Source organism: Acinonyx jubatus, chromosome D3 (genome assembly GCF_027475565.1).
Source record: "Acinonyx jubatus isolate Ajub_Pintada_27869175 chromosome D3, VMU_Ajub_asm_v1.0, whole genome shotgun sequence".
Lineage (NCBI taxonomy): Eukaryota > Metazoa > Chordata > Mammalia > Carnivora > Felidae > Acinonyx > Acinonyx jubatus.
In genome coordinates, this window is record NC_069392.1 from 9,435,712 (window position 1) to 9,457,567 (window position 21,856).

General features: G+C 39.3%; 2 protein-coding genes and 1 non-coding gene across 11 annotated transcripts in view; 1 reads left to right on the forward strand and 2 right to left on the reverse strand.

The window, feature by feature from the left end:
* MAPKAPK5 (MAPK activated protein kinase 5) overlaps positions 1–21,856 on the forward strand; it is a 42,089-nt gene that overhangs the window by 12,427 nt on the left and 7,806 nt on the right. For 3 of the 5 annotated variants that reach the window (XM_053205660.1, XM_053205664.1, XM_053205661.1), the window contains exons 3-8: positions 663–738; positions 1,302–1,399; positions 2,957–3,069; positions 4,701–4,786; positions 5,578–5,673; positions 19,418–19,498. In XM_053205660.1, the coding sequence (XP_053061635.1) occupies positions 663–738; positions 1,302–1,399; positions 2,957–3,069; positions 4,701–4,786; positions 5,578–5,673; positions 19,418–19,498 (550 nt within the window). Of the gene's footprint in view, positions 1–662; positions 739–1,301; positions 1,400–2,956; positions 3,070–4,696; positions 4,787–5,577; positions 5,674–19,417; positions 19,499–21,856 lie in introns of all 5 variants that reach the window. The other 2 variants (XM_053205662.1, XM_053205663.1) reach the window with 1 other exon arrangement.
* The window catches only part of TMEM116 (transmembrane protein 116), a 163,698-nt gene that overhangs the window by 5,095 nt on the left and 136,747 nt on the right, over positions 1–21,856 (reverse strand). The window contains exon 12 of one of the 5 annotated variants that reach the window (XM_053205665.1): positions 16,034–21,328. The exons of 3 other annotated variants lie outside the window; for them this stretch is intronic. In XM_053205665.1, coding sequence (XP_053061640.1) covers positions 21,165–21,328 — 164 coding nt within the window. In that variant the 3' untranslated portion in view covers positions 16,034–21,164. Of the gene's footprint in view, positions 1–16,033; positions 21,329–21,856 lie in introns of those variants that run through there. One more of the 5 variants, XM_053205666.1, reaches the window with a different exon arrangement.
* Positions 3,763–3,916, reverse strand: LOC113595195 (small nucleolar RNA SNORA62/SNORA6 family). Its single transcript, XR_003415684.1, has one exon. It is a non-coding gene; the product is annotated as a small nucleolar RNA SNORA62/SNORA6 family (small nucleolar RNA).

Below are 21,856 nucleotides of genomic sequence, written 5' to 3' on the forward strand. Positions count from 1 at the left end.
AGGAAGGCCATTTGACCTACATTGGCCATTAGAAACAGCAAGTGTGCCACATTTGTGAAATATCTTTAACAAGTTGAGGTATTTATGTTAGGCTTTTTCTCATCCATTTAGAAATCTAATTGAGCCACATGGTCTGTAATGTAGAATCATTTAAGATACTGAGGTTGCGGAGCTACTCTTGAGAGTCGCCTATAGCCAGCAGAGGCCATTATTCCTTCCTTGGCCATCCTCAGGTTGCTTTCACATGGCGCGGGAGTTGAGGCTTGTGCAGGGTGGGTGAGATGGCTTTTCTGCCTCTCCACCTGCTAGCCCTAGGGGCAAGTTTATTTGGATGCATCTGGATATATTCTTGATTAGAAGTACAATTCTAAGGGGGCACCCAAGTGGCTCAGTCAGTTAGGTGTCTGACTCTTGATTTCGGCTCAGGTCATGATCTTATGTTTTGTGAGATTGAGCCCTGTGTTGGGCTCTGTGCTGGCAGCGTGGAGCCTGCTTGGGATTCTCTTTCTCCCTCTCTTTCTGCCTGTCCCCTGCTCGTGCTCTCTTTCTCTCAAAATAAATAAGTAAACATTAAAAAAAAGTACAGTTCTAAAAGAACTTGTTAAATTAGTTTTCACTGTTAATAGATGATTTCTGATTGAATTTTTTTCCTCCAAATCTAGAGTCTGTGTGAAGAAATCTACTCAAGAACGGTTTGCACTGAAAATTCTTTTTGATCGTCCAAAAGCTAGAAATGAGGTATGGCCCTTTGGTGCCTTGATTTGCCTAAGTATTGGAAGTGCCTAAGAATTATTCTTTTTACAAGTAAGGCAGAGAATACAGAGATGCACAAAGAATTTTATATCCATATTTACCCCTTTTCCCTATTCATGTTATCATTTTAAAGTGGTCCCATATCTATCAGTGCCAAAGGCTGATAGAGTCTTATTTCCTTTCAACTCCCTCTTGTTCTTTTTCAGTTAATATAGTTTTTGTGCCCTGAACTGTTCAGGTTTACCTCAGCTTATACTTATTGGACAAGGTCCCTGAAGAGTGGAGAATGGTGAATAGTGTCTTGTAAGTGCTGTAGGAGGGCTGTGACGATGTGTTTCTAGTTTTAAAAAAAACACCTTTGTTTTAAATCACCCAGATGTTGTGATGACATGTTAGGAATATGTACAATGGAGGACATACTCTTTTGCTTAGAGATGTATGAATAATTTCTGAAACAAAATGAGTTATTTGCCAGATTTTTCATTTGCTAATAGATGGGGCAGCAGAAAGTAAATTTGTTGGTGAGGTGAATCTTTGTTCTCTTTAAGGTACGTCTGCACATGATGTGTGCCACACACCCAAATATAGTTCAAATTATTGAAGTGTTTGCTAACAGTGTACAGTTTCCTCATGAGTCCAGCCCCAGGTAAGACTACATAGGGGTCATCTCCTCATATCCACCTCTCCACATGTAGGCCAAGGTGTAGTGGGGTTTTCCTCTCTTTTGTGCTCTCTCTCCCCCTCCCCCTTTCTCTCCTTCCTTCCTTCCTTCCTTCCTTCCTTCCTTCCTTCCCCCCCCCCTCCCTCCCTCCCTCCCTCCCTCCCTCCTTCCCTTCCTCTTTCCTCCTTTTAGTTTGGAAAATTTCAAACATTTGTAAAAGCAGACAGAATTATTCAGTGAATCCCCAGGTACCCATCATGCAAACTCAACAGTTACCAACTCATTGCCAGTCTTGTTTTATCTATGCCCCACCTACTCTCTGGGGCCCCCTGATTATTGTGATTACTTTCTCTTAAAAAAAAAAAAAAAAGGTAATGTGGAATTAAAACATTCTATTTCAAATTAGTGAAAGAGGACCAAATATTACTAGGCACTGTCTTTGAAGTTGATATGGCAAAAAGCCCTTATAGCTTAGTCTGACATTGCTTTTAAAGGAAGAAATCAACATTATTCTTTTAGCTGCCAAATATTTGGCAAACCCATTGAGTGGCATTCCAGGTGTCTTCCAGGGAATTCAAAGTTAAATAAGGTATGGTTTCTACTGGGGGTACTGAGATGTAAACCTGTCATCATAGCAATGTGATAGGCACCAAGGAGAGGCATCCATAAAATACTTTGAGCTTATAAAGGAGAGGAGAGCTGCTAACTGTAGGCTAGGGAGACAAGGTGTCTCACACAGTGGTTATGTCGGGGCTAGGACTTGAAGAGGATGGGTAGGAGTCTTCTGGGTGGACAAAGAAGATGGATTTGTGAAAACAAATGGGAAATCAAATGATTGTTTCTTACAACTGTGCTCTGTTGGTGAAAGCATTTGGATGGAAACTGGAAGCATGTACATCAAAGAATGGTAACCAGAATTCTGATTTTTTTTCTTTTTGACACCATAAGAATTTTTGCTTTTTTTTTTTTTGTAGCTGTGTAGCCTTGTCCAGCTGTCCTGCTGGGTATGCTGTGGGTCACATGGAAAACTAGTGTAGTGGGGACAGGAGTGGAGAGAGAGAGACAGAGAGAGAGACACGGATATAGATACAGTCACAGACAGACACAGAATGAGAGTGAATTACCAGGGTGGCCCAACAGCAGCCAAGTGACTTGAAATTCATGTTCTACACAAAGTCATACTCTGTTTTCGATACATTTTCCATCTAGCTGCCCTAAATATGATACAAAACATGTCACTTAATATATCACCCCCCCTTTAACATCTAGTAATAACAAGTACAGTATCTTCAAAAGGATCATTGTCTTCAAAACTTAATTATTTTACTCCCATTTTAGCTTAGAAAATTTTAGGTGTGGGCTATTTCTTATTCATAGTGTCTAGTTGGTAGTGACAAGGGTCCACTTAGAGGGGTGTGGGCGGGTCAGACTTAGGAAGCAGTTATTACACATTTGGTACATGAGGCATCTTTAGGTTAGCTACTTGATGTTTCAGGTTTTTTTTTTTTTTTTAACTTAACAAAATCAAATGCTTTCAAACAGGGCTCGACTCTTAATTGTAATGGAGATGATGGAAGGGGGAGAGCTATTTCACAGAATCAGCCAGCACCGGCACTTTACAGAGAAGCAAGCCAGCCAAGTAACAAAGCAGGCAAGTTAACCCCGGGTACCAATCAAACTGCCAACAATGTTGGTTAACAAGCACAATTTCATTGGGGGGAATAAAAGAAAGCTTGAAGAAAAGCTCTATTTGATCTCTCATTGCCTGCTTTGTTATGTAATCAGAAAAGATGCTTTGACAGGAGAAATGTGACCCCTTTTATGCTTTGGTGGGGAGCACTGTATTTTTAAGTGGTTGTCAATTGCTTGTCTATTATAAGATTTAAATACACTCTGGAAGGAAGGTAATTTTTTAATTCCTTTTTAGACTGTAGCTATTAAACATGTAGTGTCTAAGCACTATTGTTGGACTTGGAGATAAATTGCTACTGATAACACCTGAAAGATTGTATGGTATAAAAATATGTTCTAAGATGATTGTATACAAGACACTTTGCTTTTGAGTCACCTTATCAGATTTTCATAGAATTCTAAGGTCTTTCTAATTCTGGGTTATTCCTGATTATAGTCTATTTTGACATCATGTTTTATTGCTACAGAAATGATTTATGTCACAAACAATACTAGGAATCTAACTGAAATTACCTCTTGAAGAGGTGAAAAGCTAGACTCTCAAGGCTTATCTTCAGGCCAAGCAAGCAAGGCAAAAAGCAGGAAGCACAGCCTAATTGGTTCTTAATAAAAAAATTATTCCAAATTTTCCATGAGCCTCAAGCATTTTTTTTTTCACTTGTAGCAAGAATTACTATCAAACTCTACTTACTGGGCCAGAGACCCTTGCGGTGTTAGCGGAAGACTTGACCCTCTTATAGCACACTACCTATGCTTGTGAGTGCAAACCACAGCCAGCAGCCTCAAATCCAAGCTCTACCAATGTGAAGGAGCCTCACGCATTATTAGAAGCCTCCTTTCTGGTAGGGAGGAACTGATATTTGGAATGCCAAGGACAATTCCATACTGAGAACTAAAAAACAGGTAGAATTTGTTCTCTCTATTTAATTTTAAAAAATACACCTCGTATTTTTCAAATATTTTAAATCTTAGGATGTGCTCTGATAATCTTCTGTAAAACAAAAACCCTTCAAACCCACTTAAATAGGTGACATTTCATTTCAACAAATGGGATGAGCAAATTGGAACATCTGGTGGAAAAATCCAGTTAGCTGCTTTCTATTTTTCTCGAAGGCAGAGCTTGGAGTTGAGCCCCCTGGAGAGTGCAGTTCCCTTCTGAGCCAGGTGTTAGTGGCCACTGCCCTGCTGGGCAACACCCAACCCTACGAAGGCTGCCTGGCACAGCGCTTACTCTGCAGCCCCGTTGCATCTCAGATGAGTGGAATTGGAAGCATTTCATTCTTCCCATTTCATACAGGATTTAACCATCAGTTTACTTTGACAAAAGAAGTGTGTTACTGTTGTATTTTCCTCTTTGTTTAATAAAATACAGGTTGCACTTAAACTAAGTTTAATTCATTTCTATTCCTTGGTACCCAAAGTCTTACTTAATTTCTGCTTTAAAACTGAAAACTGACCGCAGTTGTAACTGACTTAATTAAGGATCTTTTTTTTTTTTTTTTTTTTTTTTAAACATCCTGAGTTCTCTAAACCAGGAGCATTAAAGAGCTGTCTTTTCTAAGATGTGGTTGCTCCACTGTCCTTTTCCAGATAGCTTTGGCTCTACAGCACTGTCACCTGTTAAACATTGCTCACAGAGACCTCAAGCCTGAAAATCTGCTCTTCAAGGATAACTCTTTGGTGAGATGACTTGTTTTGCTGCATTTTAGTGCTGCCACGCTCAGCATAGTTCAGGAATGGGTGTGTAGGTGTGTTATGTGTTTGGAGTGCTCTGAATCCATGGTGAGGAGGCTTTAAGCTGAAGTGCTTCAGGCAGCCTACTTTCCCCACTTGTTTCCTTGCTAGAGGCTCAGAGAAATTCTACTGTACCCCTGGCATTGATAATTTTGGATGGTACTGATAATGCATTTGTAAGACTTAAGATTTTGGATATTATTTGGAGGTACTTTGGGAAGGGGCAGTAATCTATATGCTGTTAAAAATTACCTTCAGGCGTAATGGTTATATTTGCTGTTAATTTTGATCAGGTGTTTTTTCCTCTCCTGTCTCACCCCTTGCCCTGTGTACCATGTCCCACCAAATAAGTTGCTCTGGCTATCTTGAAGCTGATGGTAAAAGTGAAATCGCACCCTGGATCGAAAAGAGATGATGGGCCAGTAGATAGAGTCAGGGGGCACTTGGCTAAGATTTTTTTTTTTCTTTTGGCTAAAATCTTGATTTTAGTACTGCAAATTACCAGTCATGAAACAAGGCCAACTGTGAGTGGGCAGAAATTCTTTACCTCTGTATTACTAAGAAAGATTCTTCAGTATGAATCATTGTCTTCAGATGTGAGGACATGCTATTCATAGGCTCAGGTGTTAGTCAGAAACCCATGAGTGAGAGCTCAAGGTAATATGTCTTCCACTTGGATTTTCCTTTAGTGTTTACTGAGAACTCTGGAGCAATGACTTCCATTTGCTTTATTTTAGGATGCCCCAGTGAAGTTGTGTGACTTTGGGTTTGCCAAAATTGACCAAGGTGACTTGATGACACCCCAATTCACCCCTTATTATGTAGCACCTCAGGTAAGTGTTTGCTGTTTCTGCCACAGGATGTATCACCATGCTGTCTATAGACTCACATTTCTTCTCTTCTGCAGCACAAGCAGGTGTGTATTACAAATGGGAAAGGGAGAACTCAGCTTCAGAAACCTACAGTCTGCTTAATTAGGTGCAGGCATTTTATTCTCTTAAAATCAACTTCTTGGGGCGCCTGGGTGGCTCAGTTGGCTAAGTGTCTGACTTTGGCTCAGGTCATGATCTCATGGTTTGTGAGTTCAAACCCCACATCGGGCTCTGTGCTGACAGCTCGGAGCCTGGAGCCTGCTTTGGATTCTGTGTTTCCCTCTCTCTCTACCCTTCCCCGACTCGTGCTCTGTCTCTCTCTCAAAAATAAATAAACATTAAAAACAATTTTAAAAATTTTTTAATTAAGAAATAAAATCAATAAAATTTTAAATTAAAAAATAAATTCAACTTCTTTTAAAATCATGGTTTGATGTACAATTAAAAAAACTCCTACTTTAAGTGTAGTTTGATGAGCTTTGACACAGATACTCCTGCATAATTACTACCACAATCAAGATATAAAATATTTCCATCACTTCAGAAGCTCTTGTGAACCTTTGTAGTCAGTCTGCTCCCAGCTTAACCCCTGGCTCCAGGAAAGCACTGATCTGCTTTCTGTCATCATGGGTTAGTTTTGCCGGTTATAGAAATTCATATGAATGGAACTCGTGTACCTGTTGTATTTCACTTCTTTTGCTTAGCGTGTGTTTGAAATTCATCCATGTTGCTGCACATAGCATCAGTTCCTTTTTCTTGTTAAGTAGTATTCTATAATAGGACTAAGCCATGTTTTGTTTATCCATTCACTGACTGATGGCTATTTTGGATTGTTTCCTTTTTGGACTATAATGAAGAAAGCTGCTGGGAACATTCATTTACAAATTTGGGGGGACATCTTTTCCAAAATGGTTGTACCATTTTACATATTCACCAGTTAAAGAGTTTCGGTTGCTTCATGTTCTTACCAACTTATGTTACGCTTTATAATCTCAGTCTTTCTGGTAGGTCCACGGTATTACTTCATTATGGATTTGATTATAGCATTTTCTTAATGGCTACTGTTGAGTGCTTTTTCATGTGTTTGTTGGACATTCTATTGTGAAATATGTGTACACCATTCTCTTGTAAAGTATGTGTACAAATCTCTTGCCCTTTTTTGGTTGGTTTTATAATTGAGGTATAAAAAGTTCTTACTATTTTCTGGATACAAGTTCTTTGTTGTATATGTATATTACTTTTTATTGCTACCATGACAAATTGCCACAAACTTAGTGGCTTGAAACAACACATTTATTATCTCAAAGTTTTGGAGGTTAGAAGTCTGAAATGGTTCACGATGTTGGCAGGACTGTGTTCCTTCTGGAATCTCTAGGGGAGAATTCATTCCCTTGCCTTTTCCAGCTTTGTGAGGTGCCTTGCATTCTTTGGCTGGTAGCCTCTTCTTCCGTTTTCAAAGCCAGTAGTATGGCATCTTCCAGTTTCTCTGATTTTGACACTCTTGCTTCCCATTTATAATTGTGATTACATTAGACACACCCAGATAATCCAGGATAGTCTCCCATCTCAACATCCTTCATTTAAATATATATATTTTTTAACGTTTATTTATTTTTGAGACAGAGAAAGACAGAGCATGAACGGGGGAGGGTAGAGAGAGGGAGACACAGAATCTGAAGCAGGCTCCAGGCTCTGAGCTGTCCACACAGAGGCCGACGCGGGGCTCAAACTCACAGACCATGAGACCATGACCAGAGCTGAAGTCAGATGCTTAACTGACTGAGCCTCCCAGGCGCCCCACAACATCCTTCATTTAATAAAATCTGCAAAGTCCCTTTGCTCTGTAGGGTAACATATTCACAGGCTTCAGGGATTAGGACATGGAAATCTTTGGGGAGCTATTATTCTGCCTACCACATATATATTATGAATATTTCTCTCAGACTGTGGCTTGCATTTCAGTTTTCTTAATGGTCTTTTGAAGAGCAGCAGTTTTTTGTTCTTATTTAAAAAATTTTTTAAAATTTGTTGGGTGAAACCATTTCCACCTCTCCCACATGCATGCGTGCATATGCACACATGCGCACCACACTGTTCCACCCCAGTAAGCTAAGCAGCCACCTAGTGGAGAATGGAGCCATTACACTAAGTCCTGCCTAAGTGCGCTCTCCAAGCATATCCCCTAGAAAAACAGCATAAGGCATTCCACCTGCTTAGTGTATGGACTATGGAAGGCTTCATAGTTTCAGTTCTGGGGTAAACTGGATGTAACTTCATTCGGGTTTCATTCTGTTTGCTGGTTCATTTATTTGTTCGTTTTATTTGCTTCTGTTTTTGCTTAAATGTTTCCTTTTTTCTTTTTCCTTTTCTTCCTCATTCTTGAATACAGAAAGAAAATTTTATTTTTTATTTTTATTCTTTCATTTTTTATTTAAAAAGTTTTTTTTATTTCTCTTTCATTTTATTTCATTTTATTCTATTTTATTACATTAAGTTTTTTTAATTTTTAAATTTTTTCTTATCTTTTTTTTCTTTTATCCTTTCCTTTTTTTTCTCTGTTCTATCAAGCTTCTGTCAACAAGCAGACCAAAACACACTTAGGATCTAGCTTCCTTTATTTGATTTTTGTTTTGTTTTAAAATTTTTACTTTTCATCTTTTACTTTATTAATTTTTTTCTTCCTCCAAAATGACAAAACGAAGGAATTCACCCCAAAAGAAAGAAGAGGAAGAAATGACAGCCAGGGGCTTAATCAACACAGATATAAGCAAGATGTCTGAACTAGAATTTAGAGCCACGATAATAAGAATACCAACTGGGGTTGAAAACGTCATAGAATCCTTTTCTGTGGATATAAAAAAAATAAAATCTAGTCAGGAAGAAATTAAAATGTGATAACTGAGACGCAATCTTGAATGAATGCCATAACGGCAAGGATGGATGAAGTAGAGCAACGAATCAGCGATTTAGATGACCAGATTATAGACTAATGAAGCAGAAAAAAAAGAGGGAAACAAAGGCAAAGGAGCATGATACAAGGCTTAGAGAACTCAGTGACTTATTAAAAAGGAATAACATCTGAATCATAGGAGTCCCAGAAGATGAAGAGAGAAAAAGGGGCAGGAGTTTTATGTGAGCAAATTATGGTGGAAGACTTTCCTAATCTGGGAAGGACACAGACATCAAAATCCAAGAAGCACAGGAACTCCCATTAGATTCAACAAAACCCGACCATCACCAAGGCGTATCATAATCAAATTCACAAAATACACAGACAAGAAAGAATTATGAAAGCAGCAAAGAAAAAAAAAGTCCTTAACTATAAGGGAAGACAAATCAGGCTTGCAGCAGACCTATCCACAGAAACTTGGCAGGCCAAAAAAGAGTGGCAGGTATATTCAATATGCTGATTCGGAAAAATATGTAGCCAAGAATTCTTTATCCAGCAAAGCTGTCATTTAGAATAGAAGGAGAGATAAAGTGTTTCCCAGACAAAAACTAAAGGAGTTTGTGACCACTAAACCAGCCCTGCAAGAAATTGTAAGGGGGACTTTTGTGTGGAGAAAAGACAAAACAGAAAAGACCAAAAGCAACAAAGACTAGAAAGGACTAGAGAGCACCATCAGAAATACCAACTCAATAGGCAACTGAATGGTGCTAAATTCGTATCTTTCAGTACACTAAATGCTCCAATCAAAAGATATAGGGTATCAGAATGGACAAGAAAACAAGACCCATCTGTATGCTGCTTATAAGAGACTCATTTTGGACCTAAAGACACCTGTAGATTGAAAGTAAGGGGATGGAGAATGATCTATCATGCTAATGGTTCTCAAAAGAAAGCTGGTGTAGCCATACTTATATCAGACAAACTAGATTTTAAAATAAAGACTGTAGCAAGAGATGAAGAAGGGCATTATATCATAATTAAGAGATAGACATCCACCAAGAAGATCTAACAATGGTAAATACTTATACCCCCAATATGGAAGCACCCAAATATATAAATCAATTAATCACAAACATAAACTCATTGATAATAATACCGTAATAGTAGGAGACTTCAACACTCCACTTATAGCAATGGGCAGATCATCTAAGCAGAAAATCAACAAGGAAACAATGGCACTGAATGACACACTGGACCAGATGGACTTAACAGATATATTCAGAACATTTCATCCTAAAGCAGCAGAATACAGGCATTCTTCTTGAGTGCACATGGAACATTCTCCAAATAGATCACACACTGGCTCACAAACCAGCCCTCAATAAGTACAAAAAGATAGAGATCATACCTTGCATATTTTCAGATCACAGCACTATCAAACTCGAAATCAACCACAAGAAAAAATTTGGAAAGAACACGAATACTTAGAGATTAAAGAACATCCTACTCAATAATGAATGTGTTAACCAAGAAATTAAAAATACATAGAAGCCAATGAAAATGAAAACACGACAACCCACAACCTCTGGGATGTAGCAAAGGCAGTCATAAGAGGGAGGTATATAGGAATCCAGGCCTTCCTAAAGGAGGAAGAAAGGTCTCAATTATACAACCTAACCTTACACCTAAAAGAGCTGGAAAAAGAACAGCAAATAAAGCCCAAAACCAGCAGAAGAAGGGAAATAATAAAAATTAGGGTAGAAATAAATTATATCAAAATCAGAAAAATGGTAGAACAGATCGATGAAACCAGGAGCTGTTTTAAACAATTAACAAAATTGATAATCCCCTAGCCAGACTGATCAAAAAGAAAAAGGAAAGGACCCCAATAAACAAAATCATGAATGAAAGAGGAGAGATCACAACCAACACTGCAGAAATACAAATGATAATAAGAATATTATGAGCGATCATATGCCAACAAATTGGGCAATTTGAAAGAAATGGACAAATTTCTAGAAACATATAAACGCCAAAACTGAAATAGGAAGAAATAGAAAATTTGAACAGACCCATAACCAGTAAAGAAATGGAATCAGTAATCAAAAATCTCTGAACAAACAAGAGTCCAGGGCCAGATGGCTTTCCAGGGGAATTCTACCAAACATTTAAAGAAGAGTTAACACCTATTCTTTTGAAGCTGTTCCAAAAAATAGAAATGGAAGGAAAACTTCCAAACTCATTCTGTGAAGCCAGCATTACCTTGATTCCAAAACCAGACAAAGACCCCAATTAAAGGAGAACTATAGACCAATTTCCCTGATGAACATGGATGTAAAAATTCTCAACAAGATACTAGCCAACTGGATCCAACAATACATTAAAAGAATTATACTCACCATGATCAAGTGGGATTTATTCCTGGGATGCAGGAATAAATTTGTGCAATATCCACATATCAATCAATGTGATACATCATATTAGTAAAAGAAAGGACAAGCACCACATGATCCTCTCCATAGATGCTGAAAAGCATTTGACAAAATACAGCACTGTTTCTTGATAAAAACCCTCAAAAAAGTAGGGATAGACAGATCATACCTCAAGGTCATAAAGGCCACGTATGAAAGACCCACTGCTAATATCATCCTCAATGGGATAAAACTGAGAGCGTTCCTCTAAGGACAGGAGCACGACAGGGATGTCCACTCTCACCACTGTAAATCAACATAGTGTTGGAAGTCCTAGCCTCAGCAATCAGACAACAGAAAGAAATAAAAGGCATAAATCGGCAAAGAGGAAGTCAAACTTTCACTCTTTGCAGACAACACGATACTCTAAGTAGAAAACCCAAAGGACTCCACCAAAAAAACTGCTAGAACTGATTCATGAGTTCATCAAAGTCGCAGGATATAAAATCAATGTACAGGTTGGTTGCATTTCTATACACCAATAATGAAGCAGCAGAAGGAGAAATCAAGGAATTGATCCTATTCACAGTTGTACCAAAAACCATAAAATACCTTGGAATAAACCTAACCAAAGAGGTGAAAAATCTATACACTGAAAGCTATAGAAAGCTTATGAAAGAAATTGAAGACGACACACAAGAAAATGGAAAAATATTCCACACTCAATGAATTGGAAGAACAAATACTGTTAAAATGTCGATACTATGAAAGCAATCTACATATTCAATGCAATCCCTATCAAAATAACACCAGCATTCTTCACAGAGCTAGAACAAACAATCCTAAAATTTGTATGGAACAGAAAAGACCCTGAATAGCCAAAGCAATCCTGAGAAAGAAAACCAAAGCTGGAGGCATCACAATTCCGGACGTCAAGTTGTATTACAAAGCTGTAATCATCAGGACAGTATGCCACTGGCCCCAAAACACTCAGATCAATGGAACAGATTAGAGAACCCAGAAATAGACCCACAAATGTATGGCCAACTAATCTTTGACAAAGCAAGAAAGAATATCCAATGGAAAAAAAGACAGTCTCTTTGGCAAATGGTTTTGGGAAAACTGGACAGCGACATGCAGAAGAACAAACCTGGACCACTTTCTTACACCATACACAAAAATAAACCTAAAATGGATGAAAGACCTAAATGTAAGACAGGAAGCCATCAAAATCCTAGAAGAGAAAGCAGGCAAAAAGCTCTTTGACCTCGGCTGCAGCAACTTCTTACTCAACACATCTCCAGAGGCAAGGGAAACAAAAGCAAAAATGAACTATTGGGACCTCATCAAGATAAAAAGCTTCTGCACGGCGAAGGAAACAATCAGTAAAACTAAAAGACAACCAACGGAATGGGAGAAGATATTTGCAAATGACATATCAGATAAAGGATTAATATCCCAAACATATAAAGAACTTATCAAACTCAACACCCAAAAAAATAAATAATCCAGTGAAGAAATGGGCAAAAGACATGAATAGACACTTCTTCAAAGAAGACATCCAGATGGCCAACCAACACGTGAAAAAATGCTCAACATCTGTCATCATCAGGGAAGTACAAATCAAAACCACAATGAGATACCACCTCACACCTGTCAGAATGGCTAACATTAACAATTCAGGCAACGACAGATGTTGGCGAGGATGCAGAGAAAGAGGATCTCTTCTGCATCGTTGGTGGCAATGCAAGCTGGTGCAGCCGCTCTGGAAAACAGTATGGAGGTTCCTCAAAAAATTAAAAACAGAACTACCCTACGACCCAGCAATTGCACTACTAGGTATTTATCCAAGGGATGCAGGTATGCTGTTTTGCAGGGGCACATGCACCCCAATGTTTATATTGACAATAGCCAAAGTGTGGAAAGAACCCAAATGTCCATTGATGGATGAATGGATAAAGATATATACACAACACATACATATATATAATGGAGTATTACTAGGCAATCAAAAAGAATGAAATCTTGCCATTTGCAGCTATGTGAATGGAACTAGAGGGTATTATGCTAAGCGAAATTGGTCAGTCAGAGGAAGACAAGTATCATATGACTTCAAGTATCATCAAACAGATGAACATAGGGAAAGGGAAGCAAAAATAATATAAAAACAGGGAGGGGGACAAAACGTAAGAGACTCTTAAATATAGAGAAAAAAACAGGGTTGCTGGGGGGGTTATGAGAGGGGGGATGGGCTAAATGGGTAAGGGGCATTAAGGAATCTACTCCTGAAATCATTGTTGCACTAACAATGCAACTAAATACGCTAACTTGGATGTAAATTAAAAAATAAATAGATAGGTAGATACGTATTTTAGAGTTTTCATTGTAGAAAATGTTTAATGATTCAGTCAGTTTAAAAATACAGATCTATTTATTGAAGTTTTGTATATATTTTTTAATCTTTTAAAATGTTTATTTACTTTTGAGAGAGAGACAGAATGCGAGTGGGGAGGGGCAGAGAGTAAGGGAGACACAGAATCTGAAGCAGGCTCCAGGCTTCGAGCTGTCAGCACAAAGCCTGATGCGGGGCTTGAACCCATGAACCTGAGCCAGAGTCAAACACTTAACCACCGCCACCCAGGAGCCTCATGTTTATTTATTTTTAATGTTACTTCTCCACCATTAGCTTTGGCCTTGCCTATGCACTGTGTGCCTCAGAGGGGCTCTCAATTCACAGTCTTCTCTAGCACTAGATTGTGCTTGCCAGCCTGGTGGAGGGTGTTGGCAGAAACAGGTATCTTTTTCTGAACCAGCCTCAGTCTTGTGCAGGTCCTGTTGAGTATCTGGTGGAAGTCTGTGCAGAAGCGTCTGTGAGTGGTGCAAACTCCCCTTTTTTCTATGGTTCCTACAGGGTCTTCTAGCCCTCATGCTAGCCCACACTTTGCCTTTAGCAATTTGCTAAAAATTTAGCTGAATTCTTTTTACTCATATGGCATGCTATAATGCTCCCTCCTGGCTTGTCATAGGTGAGCCAGTTTTCACATCTTGCTTCTTACTGGAAGGGCCTTTCTTTAGAATGCAGAATATTTCATTGTCTTGAGACCTCTGATCTCTAATAGGTTCAAGAAAAGTGATGATTTTGTAGTTTAGCTTTTCCTTGCTGTTAGGATGGGAGTAACACTCCAGCTTTCTACATCCTAGATCCTAATCGGGTCTCAGAAATTTGACTGTGGTGTAGGTGTTTGTTTGTTTGTTTCCTACTAGGGGTTTATTGAGTTCCTTGGATCCGTCAGTTTATGGTGTTTATCAGTTTAGGACAATTTTCAGACATTTCTTCAAATATTTTTCTGCTTGTCCTCTCTCTGCCTTTTTCCAAAGACTCCAGTTACATGTAGGTTAGATCACACACAGAGCATTAAAGGTTCTGTTTTGTTTTGTTTTTTTAAGATTTTATTTTTAAGTAATCTCTACGCCCAAGGTAGGGCTTGAATTCCCAACCCCGAGATCAAGAGTTTCATGGTCCATCCATCGACTGAGCCAGCCAGACACTCCGTGATCTTTTTGGTTTTTTTTCATCTTTTTTTCTCTCTCTTTCACTTTGGCCAAATTCTGTTACTATGATTTGGATTTCACTACTCTTTTCTTCTGCATTGTCTAATCTGTGAATTTCTTCATTTCTGATTTACTTAATGTTTATTTATTTATTTTGAGAGAGAGTGAGTGAGCAGGGAAGGGGCAGAGAGAGCAAGAGCGAGAGAATCTCAAGCAGGCTCTACACTGCCAGTGCAGAGCTCAATGCAGGGCTCAAACCCACGAATGGTGAGATCATGAGCTGAGCCGAAACCAAAAGTTGGATGTACAACCAACTGAGCCACCCAGGTGCCCCACATTTCTGACTTACATCATCTGTTTCTTTTCTTATTTCATGTTTATGTTTACCTTTAAGTACCTCAACATACGTAATAAAATCTTTGCTGATTGCACCACCCTTGTCATTTCTGAGTCTGCTTTTATGACTGACTTTTTTCCTTGGTTACAGATCACATTTCCTGGTTATGGATTACATTTTCCTGCTTCTTTGCATGTTGAAGAAATTTTTATTGGGTGCTGGATGTTATATTATGTTGGTGAATGTCTGGGTTTTGTTGTCATTTAAAAATGTTTACAAACAGGGACGCCTGGATGGCTTAGATGGTTAAGCGTCTGACTTCGGCTCAGGTCATGATCTCACGGTTCATGAGTTTGAGCCCTGTGTCAGGCTCTGTGCTGACAGCTCAGAGCCTGGGGCCTGCTTCAGATTCTGTGTCTCCCTCTCCCTCTACTCCTCTCCCACTCGCATTCTGTGCCTCTTTCAAAAATAAACGTTAAAAAAAAATTTTTTTTTTAAGAAAAGTATATAAAAAGATTGTTTTGGTGAGTGGTAAGTTACATGCAGGTCCACTTGGTTGTCTTGAAACTTGCTTTGCAATTCTTCCAGGGTGAGTCTAGATGAGGCCTTATTCTCGGGTTACCTCAGCCCTGCTACCTAGAGGAAAACTTCTGGTCCTCTATTGATGCCCCAGATGATCAATAAGTCTCTTTACCTTGGCTAGTTGGACCTCAGGTATCTCCTAGACTTCTGCAACATCTGGGAATTATTCAGCTTATAGATCCCGAGTAGTTGTTCTAGTAGCTGGTTGCTTCTCTGGTCTCACAGAGTCTTGCTGTACCATCCCAAAGATCAAAGGGATCCTCATGCAGGTTTTTGCGTACCTTCCCCACAGTTGGTAGTCTGCTCCACAAATTTTGGCCACACTACTGAACTCCTGTGAGCCCTCTGTACCCTGCTTAGCATCTCTCCCTGCACTGCATTCTAGAAAATGCTTCTTGACAGATCATATGGATTACCACATTTGCTTGCTATCTCTCAGGGTTTGCTGACCTGTGTTGTATATTATTCAGTGTCAGAAAACAGTTTTCTCTCATATCTTTTTTGTTAAGATAAGAAGGAATCTTTTAATTTTTTTATCTTTTCTTAGAGAGAGAGAGAGCATGAGCAGTGGGGAGAGGGACAAAGGGAGAGAGAGAATCTCAAGCAGGCTTCATGCCTTGACACAGGGCTCCATCCTATGACCCAGGGATCATGAGCTGAGCCAAAATCTACAATTGGATGCTTAGCTGACTGAACCACCCAGATGCCCCACTTTCTCTTATATCTTGTCCAATGTTCAAGTTGTGTGTGGTGGGAAAGAAAGTTGTACTGGTTAATCCATCATGGCCAGAGTGTTGTATTTTTTTTACATAGCTGATACTTCTTCTTTTCAAGGTTTATTTTACCAAAGAAGCCCTCTTTAAGGGGAAAAAAAAATTATTGAAATATAATTGATACATGATAAACTATACATATTTAAATTACATAATTTGTAAGTTTTAATATATATATTTATATAATCTCATTAAACCATCACCACAATCAAGGTAGTGAACATATCCATCACCCTCGAAAGTTTTAGCGTACTCCTTGGTAATCTTTCCCTGTCTCTCTTCTTGTCCTCTCATTCCCAGGCAACCAGTGATCTGCTTTCTGTCATTATAGATTATTTGCATTTTCTGCAGATTTATGTGTAAAGTAGCACATCATCCAGTATTTTCAGTTTTGGGTGTTTTCTTTCACTCAGTGTAATTACATGTTGTTACATGTATCAGTAAATAGTTTAGTTGTTTTTACTGCTAATAAGTATTCCATTATGTTGGTGTATCTTGATTTGTTTGTCCATTCATCTATTGGTGGATATGTGGTTGTTTCAGTTTTGGGCTATTACAAATAAAGCTCTTATAAACATTTGTGTACAAGTTTTTGTACAAAATTATTTCCTTTTCTCTTGGATAAATACCTAGAAGTGGAATAGCTAGATCATTATTTACAACCTGACTGTTCCAGAGTGGTTGTACGATTTTACATCCACATCAGCAGTGTCTGAGAGTGTAAGGTGTCCACACTCTTACCAGCATTTGGTATGGGCAGTCTTTTATTATTATTTTTAAGTTAACTTATTTATTGAGGGAGTTGGGGGAGAAGGCAACGAGAGAGGGAGAGAGAGAATCCCAATCAGGCTCCACCCTCGAACCCATTAACCTGTGAAATTGTGATCTGAGCCAAAATCAAGAGTCAGATGCTTAATCAACTGAGCCAATCAGGCGCCCTGGGCAGTCTTTTTTAGTGGGCATGCAGTGGTATTTCATTGTGCTTTTAATTTGCATATGCCTAATGACTAAATGATGTTGAGCATCTTTTCATGGTGCTTCTTTGCCTTTTGTATATTTTCTTTGGTGAAGCATCTGTTCAAATCTTTTTCCCATTTTAATTTTAATTTAATTTAATTATTTTTATTTATTTATTTAATTTTGAGAGAGAGAGAGAGAGAGAGAGAGAGAGAGCGTGAGTGGGGAGGGGCAGAGAGAGGCGGAAGAGTGAGAATCCCAAACAGGCTCCACACTGTCAGCACAGAACCCAACATGGTGGGGCTCAAACCCACAGACCATGAGATTATGACCTAAACTGAAATCAAGAGTTGGTCGCTCAACTAACTGAGCCACCCAGGTGCCCCACCCCATTTTTAAAATTGTGTTGTTTTCTTATTGCCGAATTTGAGAATTCTTTATGTATTCTGGATATAAGTCCTTTATCAGATATATGCTTTGGAAAGATTTTCTTCCAGTTTGTGGCTTATCTTTTCATTCTCTTAACAGTGTCTTTTGAAGAGCAAAAGATTTTAATTTTGGTGAAAGCCAATTTATCAATTTTTAAAAATGTTTCATGGACTCAGCTTTTGGTCTCCTATGTAAGAAATCTTTGTCTAACCCAAGATCACCCAAGATCTCCTCATACAAGTTTTATAGTTTCAAGCTTTACATTTAGGTGTGTGATCCATTTTGATATAATTTTTGTGTAATGCATGAGTATGGATCCACATTAATTTTTTAGCATTTGTGTATCCAGTTCTGGTGCCCTTTGTTGAAAAGGCTATCTTTTCTTCGTTGCATTGCTTTTGAGCCTTTGTCAATGATCAGTTGAATGTACATGTGTGGGTTTAATTTTGGATTATCTGTTCTGTTCCAGTGATCTGCTTGTCTTTAACAAGTACTGTACTGTCTTGATTACTGTGACTTTATAATAATTATATAATATAATAATTATTTTATAATACTATAAAATAAGGTAGTGTTAGCCAACTTTGTTCTTTTTCATAGTTGTATTAGCTATTTTAATTTCTTTACATTTCCATATGAACTTAGAGTCAGCTATTAAATTCTACAAAAAAGTTTGTTGGAATTTTGACTAGGGTTCTTTTAGAAGTATGGTTCAATGTAGGGGCACTGACACCCAAACAATACCGAGCCTTCTGATCCATAAGCAGGCTGTATTGCTCCATTTTTTTTTTTTTGCCTTTAGTTTTTCTTAACAACATTTGTGTAGTTTTCAGTGTATAGGTCTTTCCCATCTTTGTTAGATTTATCCTTACTGTTTTTTGTGCTATTATAAACAGTATTTTCTTTTTCAGGTTTAATTAATTCGCTTTATTTCTCTTGTGTAAGAACACTGTGTGGTGACCATAGCTGGAGCCTGAGTTCTCTGCATGGAGACTCTCTGATGTGGTCAAGATGGTCAGTGAATTCCTGACAGGGAGACTTGGTGAACACAGTCTCTTTCCAGAGTGTCAGGGGGAAGGCAGCTATAGATCTTGGAGATGACATCGAAGATTGCTTTGGCCAAGTTGCCCCAGGTGACATTGCAGCCCCTGGCCGAGGTGTGGCAGCTGTCATCAACACCTGCCATCAGCAGCTTCATGGGCATGGGGGTCTGGGTGTGCAAGGGAAGCAGACCAGCACAGAGTTGCATCATCCTGTCACTTTCAAGTAATCTGTGGGGTGTGCCAGTATTGTTCCCCCAGGGGTCTCCCTGCCCAGGACAATGGAGAGCTTGGCCAGGATGATGGCCCCATGGTTACCTCTTTGGAACACTTAACACCCAGACCTACATGACTGCTATAGTCCTTGAAGGCAACAAGTACCTCAAACCTGATCCACTGGCCAGCGCTGGTCTGCTTTTATACAGGCATAAGGGAATGTCTGTGTCTCCAGGAAAAATACATGATCTCAGATGCCTTGATGGGCAGGAAGAAGAGTTCAGTCTCTTTTAAGGACTTGATCTTCATGTCCTTGACCTGGGCAAATACTGATAAATTGTCGGTTGTAAGAGGGGTAAAAGGTTTTTGACAGTTTGTGTTTTACAGAAGTTGTTGTTGTTGTTGTTAATTATTGACCGCCAGTGTCTACCCTCTTCAGCCTTCCAGCATTCTTTCTCAAGTTGTAGGTCGTTGCTGTGGTTTTCAATAAATTGTCCCCTTTGGTCTGACTCTGACAGGTACTGGAGGCGCAGAGAAGGCATCAGAAGGAGAAATCTGGCATCATACCTACCTCACCAACACCCTACACTTACAACAAGGTAGGGGAAGAGATACTTGCCTTCACCCCTCAGGTGTAGCCCCTCTTCTGTGAGGTGTTTGTGGCTCTTTGGGAATGTGGCTAATTCCATTCTTATCCCTTAATAATATTCCTGCCCAAAAAGCTGGCAGCAGCCACACATGCAGAAGAGTACTTGGAATTCAAGTTTTTGTCTGCTGAAATATGAAATAAGGTTCTTAGCAATTGAGGTTTTGTAGCAGGAACCAAGGGCGATGGTTGCCTGTAGGTTATTTATTTGGGTAACTGTATAGTCCACTGACCACATTTAAAAGACATGGTTGTCTTGCTTTTTTGAGGTGGAGGCCGTTTCTGAGAATGTTCCATGGCCATTCTTTCTTACCCAAAAATACTGAACTTAGAACAGTGTCTGTGACACACAGCATGTGTTCCTGGTACTATCACAGTTCTCAGTCTGTAGTCTAGGCATCAGGATCTCTGCTCTAAAGCACAAGAATATTAGGGCCTTTTAAAACAGGTCCTGGAGTCACTGAGTAGATCAGAAAAAAAAATGATGCTGCTTGGGGACTCATGGCTGAATGTAGATGACAGAGAAGAACTTGGGTGTGGTAAAAAGGCAGTAGGCCAGCTCTTCTTGGGTCCCACACCTTAGAGGGTGCCACGTATTCCTATAGTGTCTGCACACATGTACACACAGACATACGTATGAAAGAACACACAGGGACCTCTGCCACTCATGACCCTGTGCTTCGCACTGTCACTGGCACAGTGTAACCAGAACCTTGAACATCTGTTTTCATGATTAACACTCGTCAGTCCCCAAGTAATTACTGCTCCACATCTTGGTCTTACAGACTCAAAACCACAGGCAGCTCTGCTCTTATGGGGTGACAGTTTGAGGGCTGTGCTGATTACGGCATCAGACTCAGAAACTGCTTCCTGCTTCTTGATGCAGGCAGGAAGTGAGGGGTAGAAGCACTCAGATGACATTGATCCACTTGCTAAAATCTCGGCATGAATGCAGTGAATTCTTGTGTGATATATTATTTTGTGGTGCTATTTTTTTCTTCTTTTCCTGTTCCATTTTGTAAACCCTGTGGTGCTCATGAATTAGCATGGGATTCATAAAAACTATGCACTGTACATGAGTAGCATGTTGAAATAATAAACAGCTTTTGAATAATAAACATTACTTTTAAACGTGTATGTAAGTTCGTCTAGAGACAATCTTTATATTGGCAACTAAATGAACACTGAATGCTACATTTGCAAATAATATTTTCACAAAAATATATAATAAGATACAATTAAATTTTTAGAAGTTAAACATATCAACCTCAATTTTATTTTATTTTTTTTAACGTTTATTTATTTTTGAGACAGAGAGAGACAGAGCATGAACGGGGGTGGGGCAGAGAGAGAGGGAGACACAGAATGGGAAGCAGGCTGCAGGCTCTGAGCCATCAGCCCAGAGCCCGACGTGGGGCTCGAACTCACGGACCACGAGATTGTGACCTGAGCTGAAGTTGGACGCTTAACCGACTGAGCCACCCAGGCGCCCTATCAACCTCAATTTTAAAAAGTAGTATCAGTTTCTTCATGTGGAAAGGGAGGGATTTGAATTATTTTTAAGATTCTTTTCACTTCTATAATTTTTTAATTATGTTCTATAGCATGGGTCATGCCATCTATGAATACCCATTAGTATGATGCCAAAACATGGGTGGGAGTACCTGAGACACCCCATTTTCCAAGCTTTTCTCAGCAGGATGCAGCTGTGGTATGGCGAGAGCATGTGGCCTCAGTGGCAGGCTCCCTGGGCTGCCTCTCTCAGGCAGACACTGCTTTTGTCCTGCAATTCAAGACAGGCTTGAATTGGAGCCTCTGAGGACCCAGGTTCTGAGGCAGGTAGAGCTGCATTTAACTAAATTAGGAGTGTTTTATTAATGATCATGTTGTGACTATTGCCCATGAAGGCACCTTAACACCTACAGACAAAGTAGTTCGTGGCAATTTTCTTTCTTTCCAAAGATCTTCCCCAAGAATGGTGTATGGTCTGGCGCATGGGTGCAATGAGTCATCAAAGGAATGCTTTTAGACCTCCTGTTCTTCCTCTACTGTCTCTTTCTGATCTGTGTCAAACTGCTTTGGGTTTTGATGAAATGACTTGTGCTATATTATAGGGTCAACCTGCCTGTGTCCTAGCTACTTGGTTCCTGTACCCTCAACCTTGCCCAGGTTGACCTAGCACATGTTTCCCAACCAGCTGGTTTATATCTGTTACGTCTGTAGCTGGAGATGAAGTGTCGTACACCTGTACCCAAGGCTCAGCTAGTAGCTTGGGCCTGAGCAATGAGAATAAAATTGACTGTTTATTTCA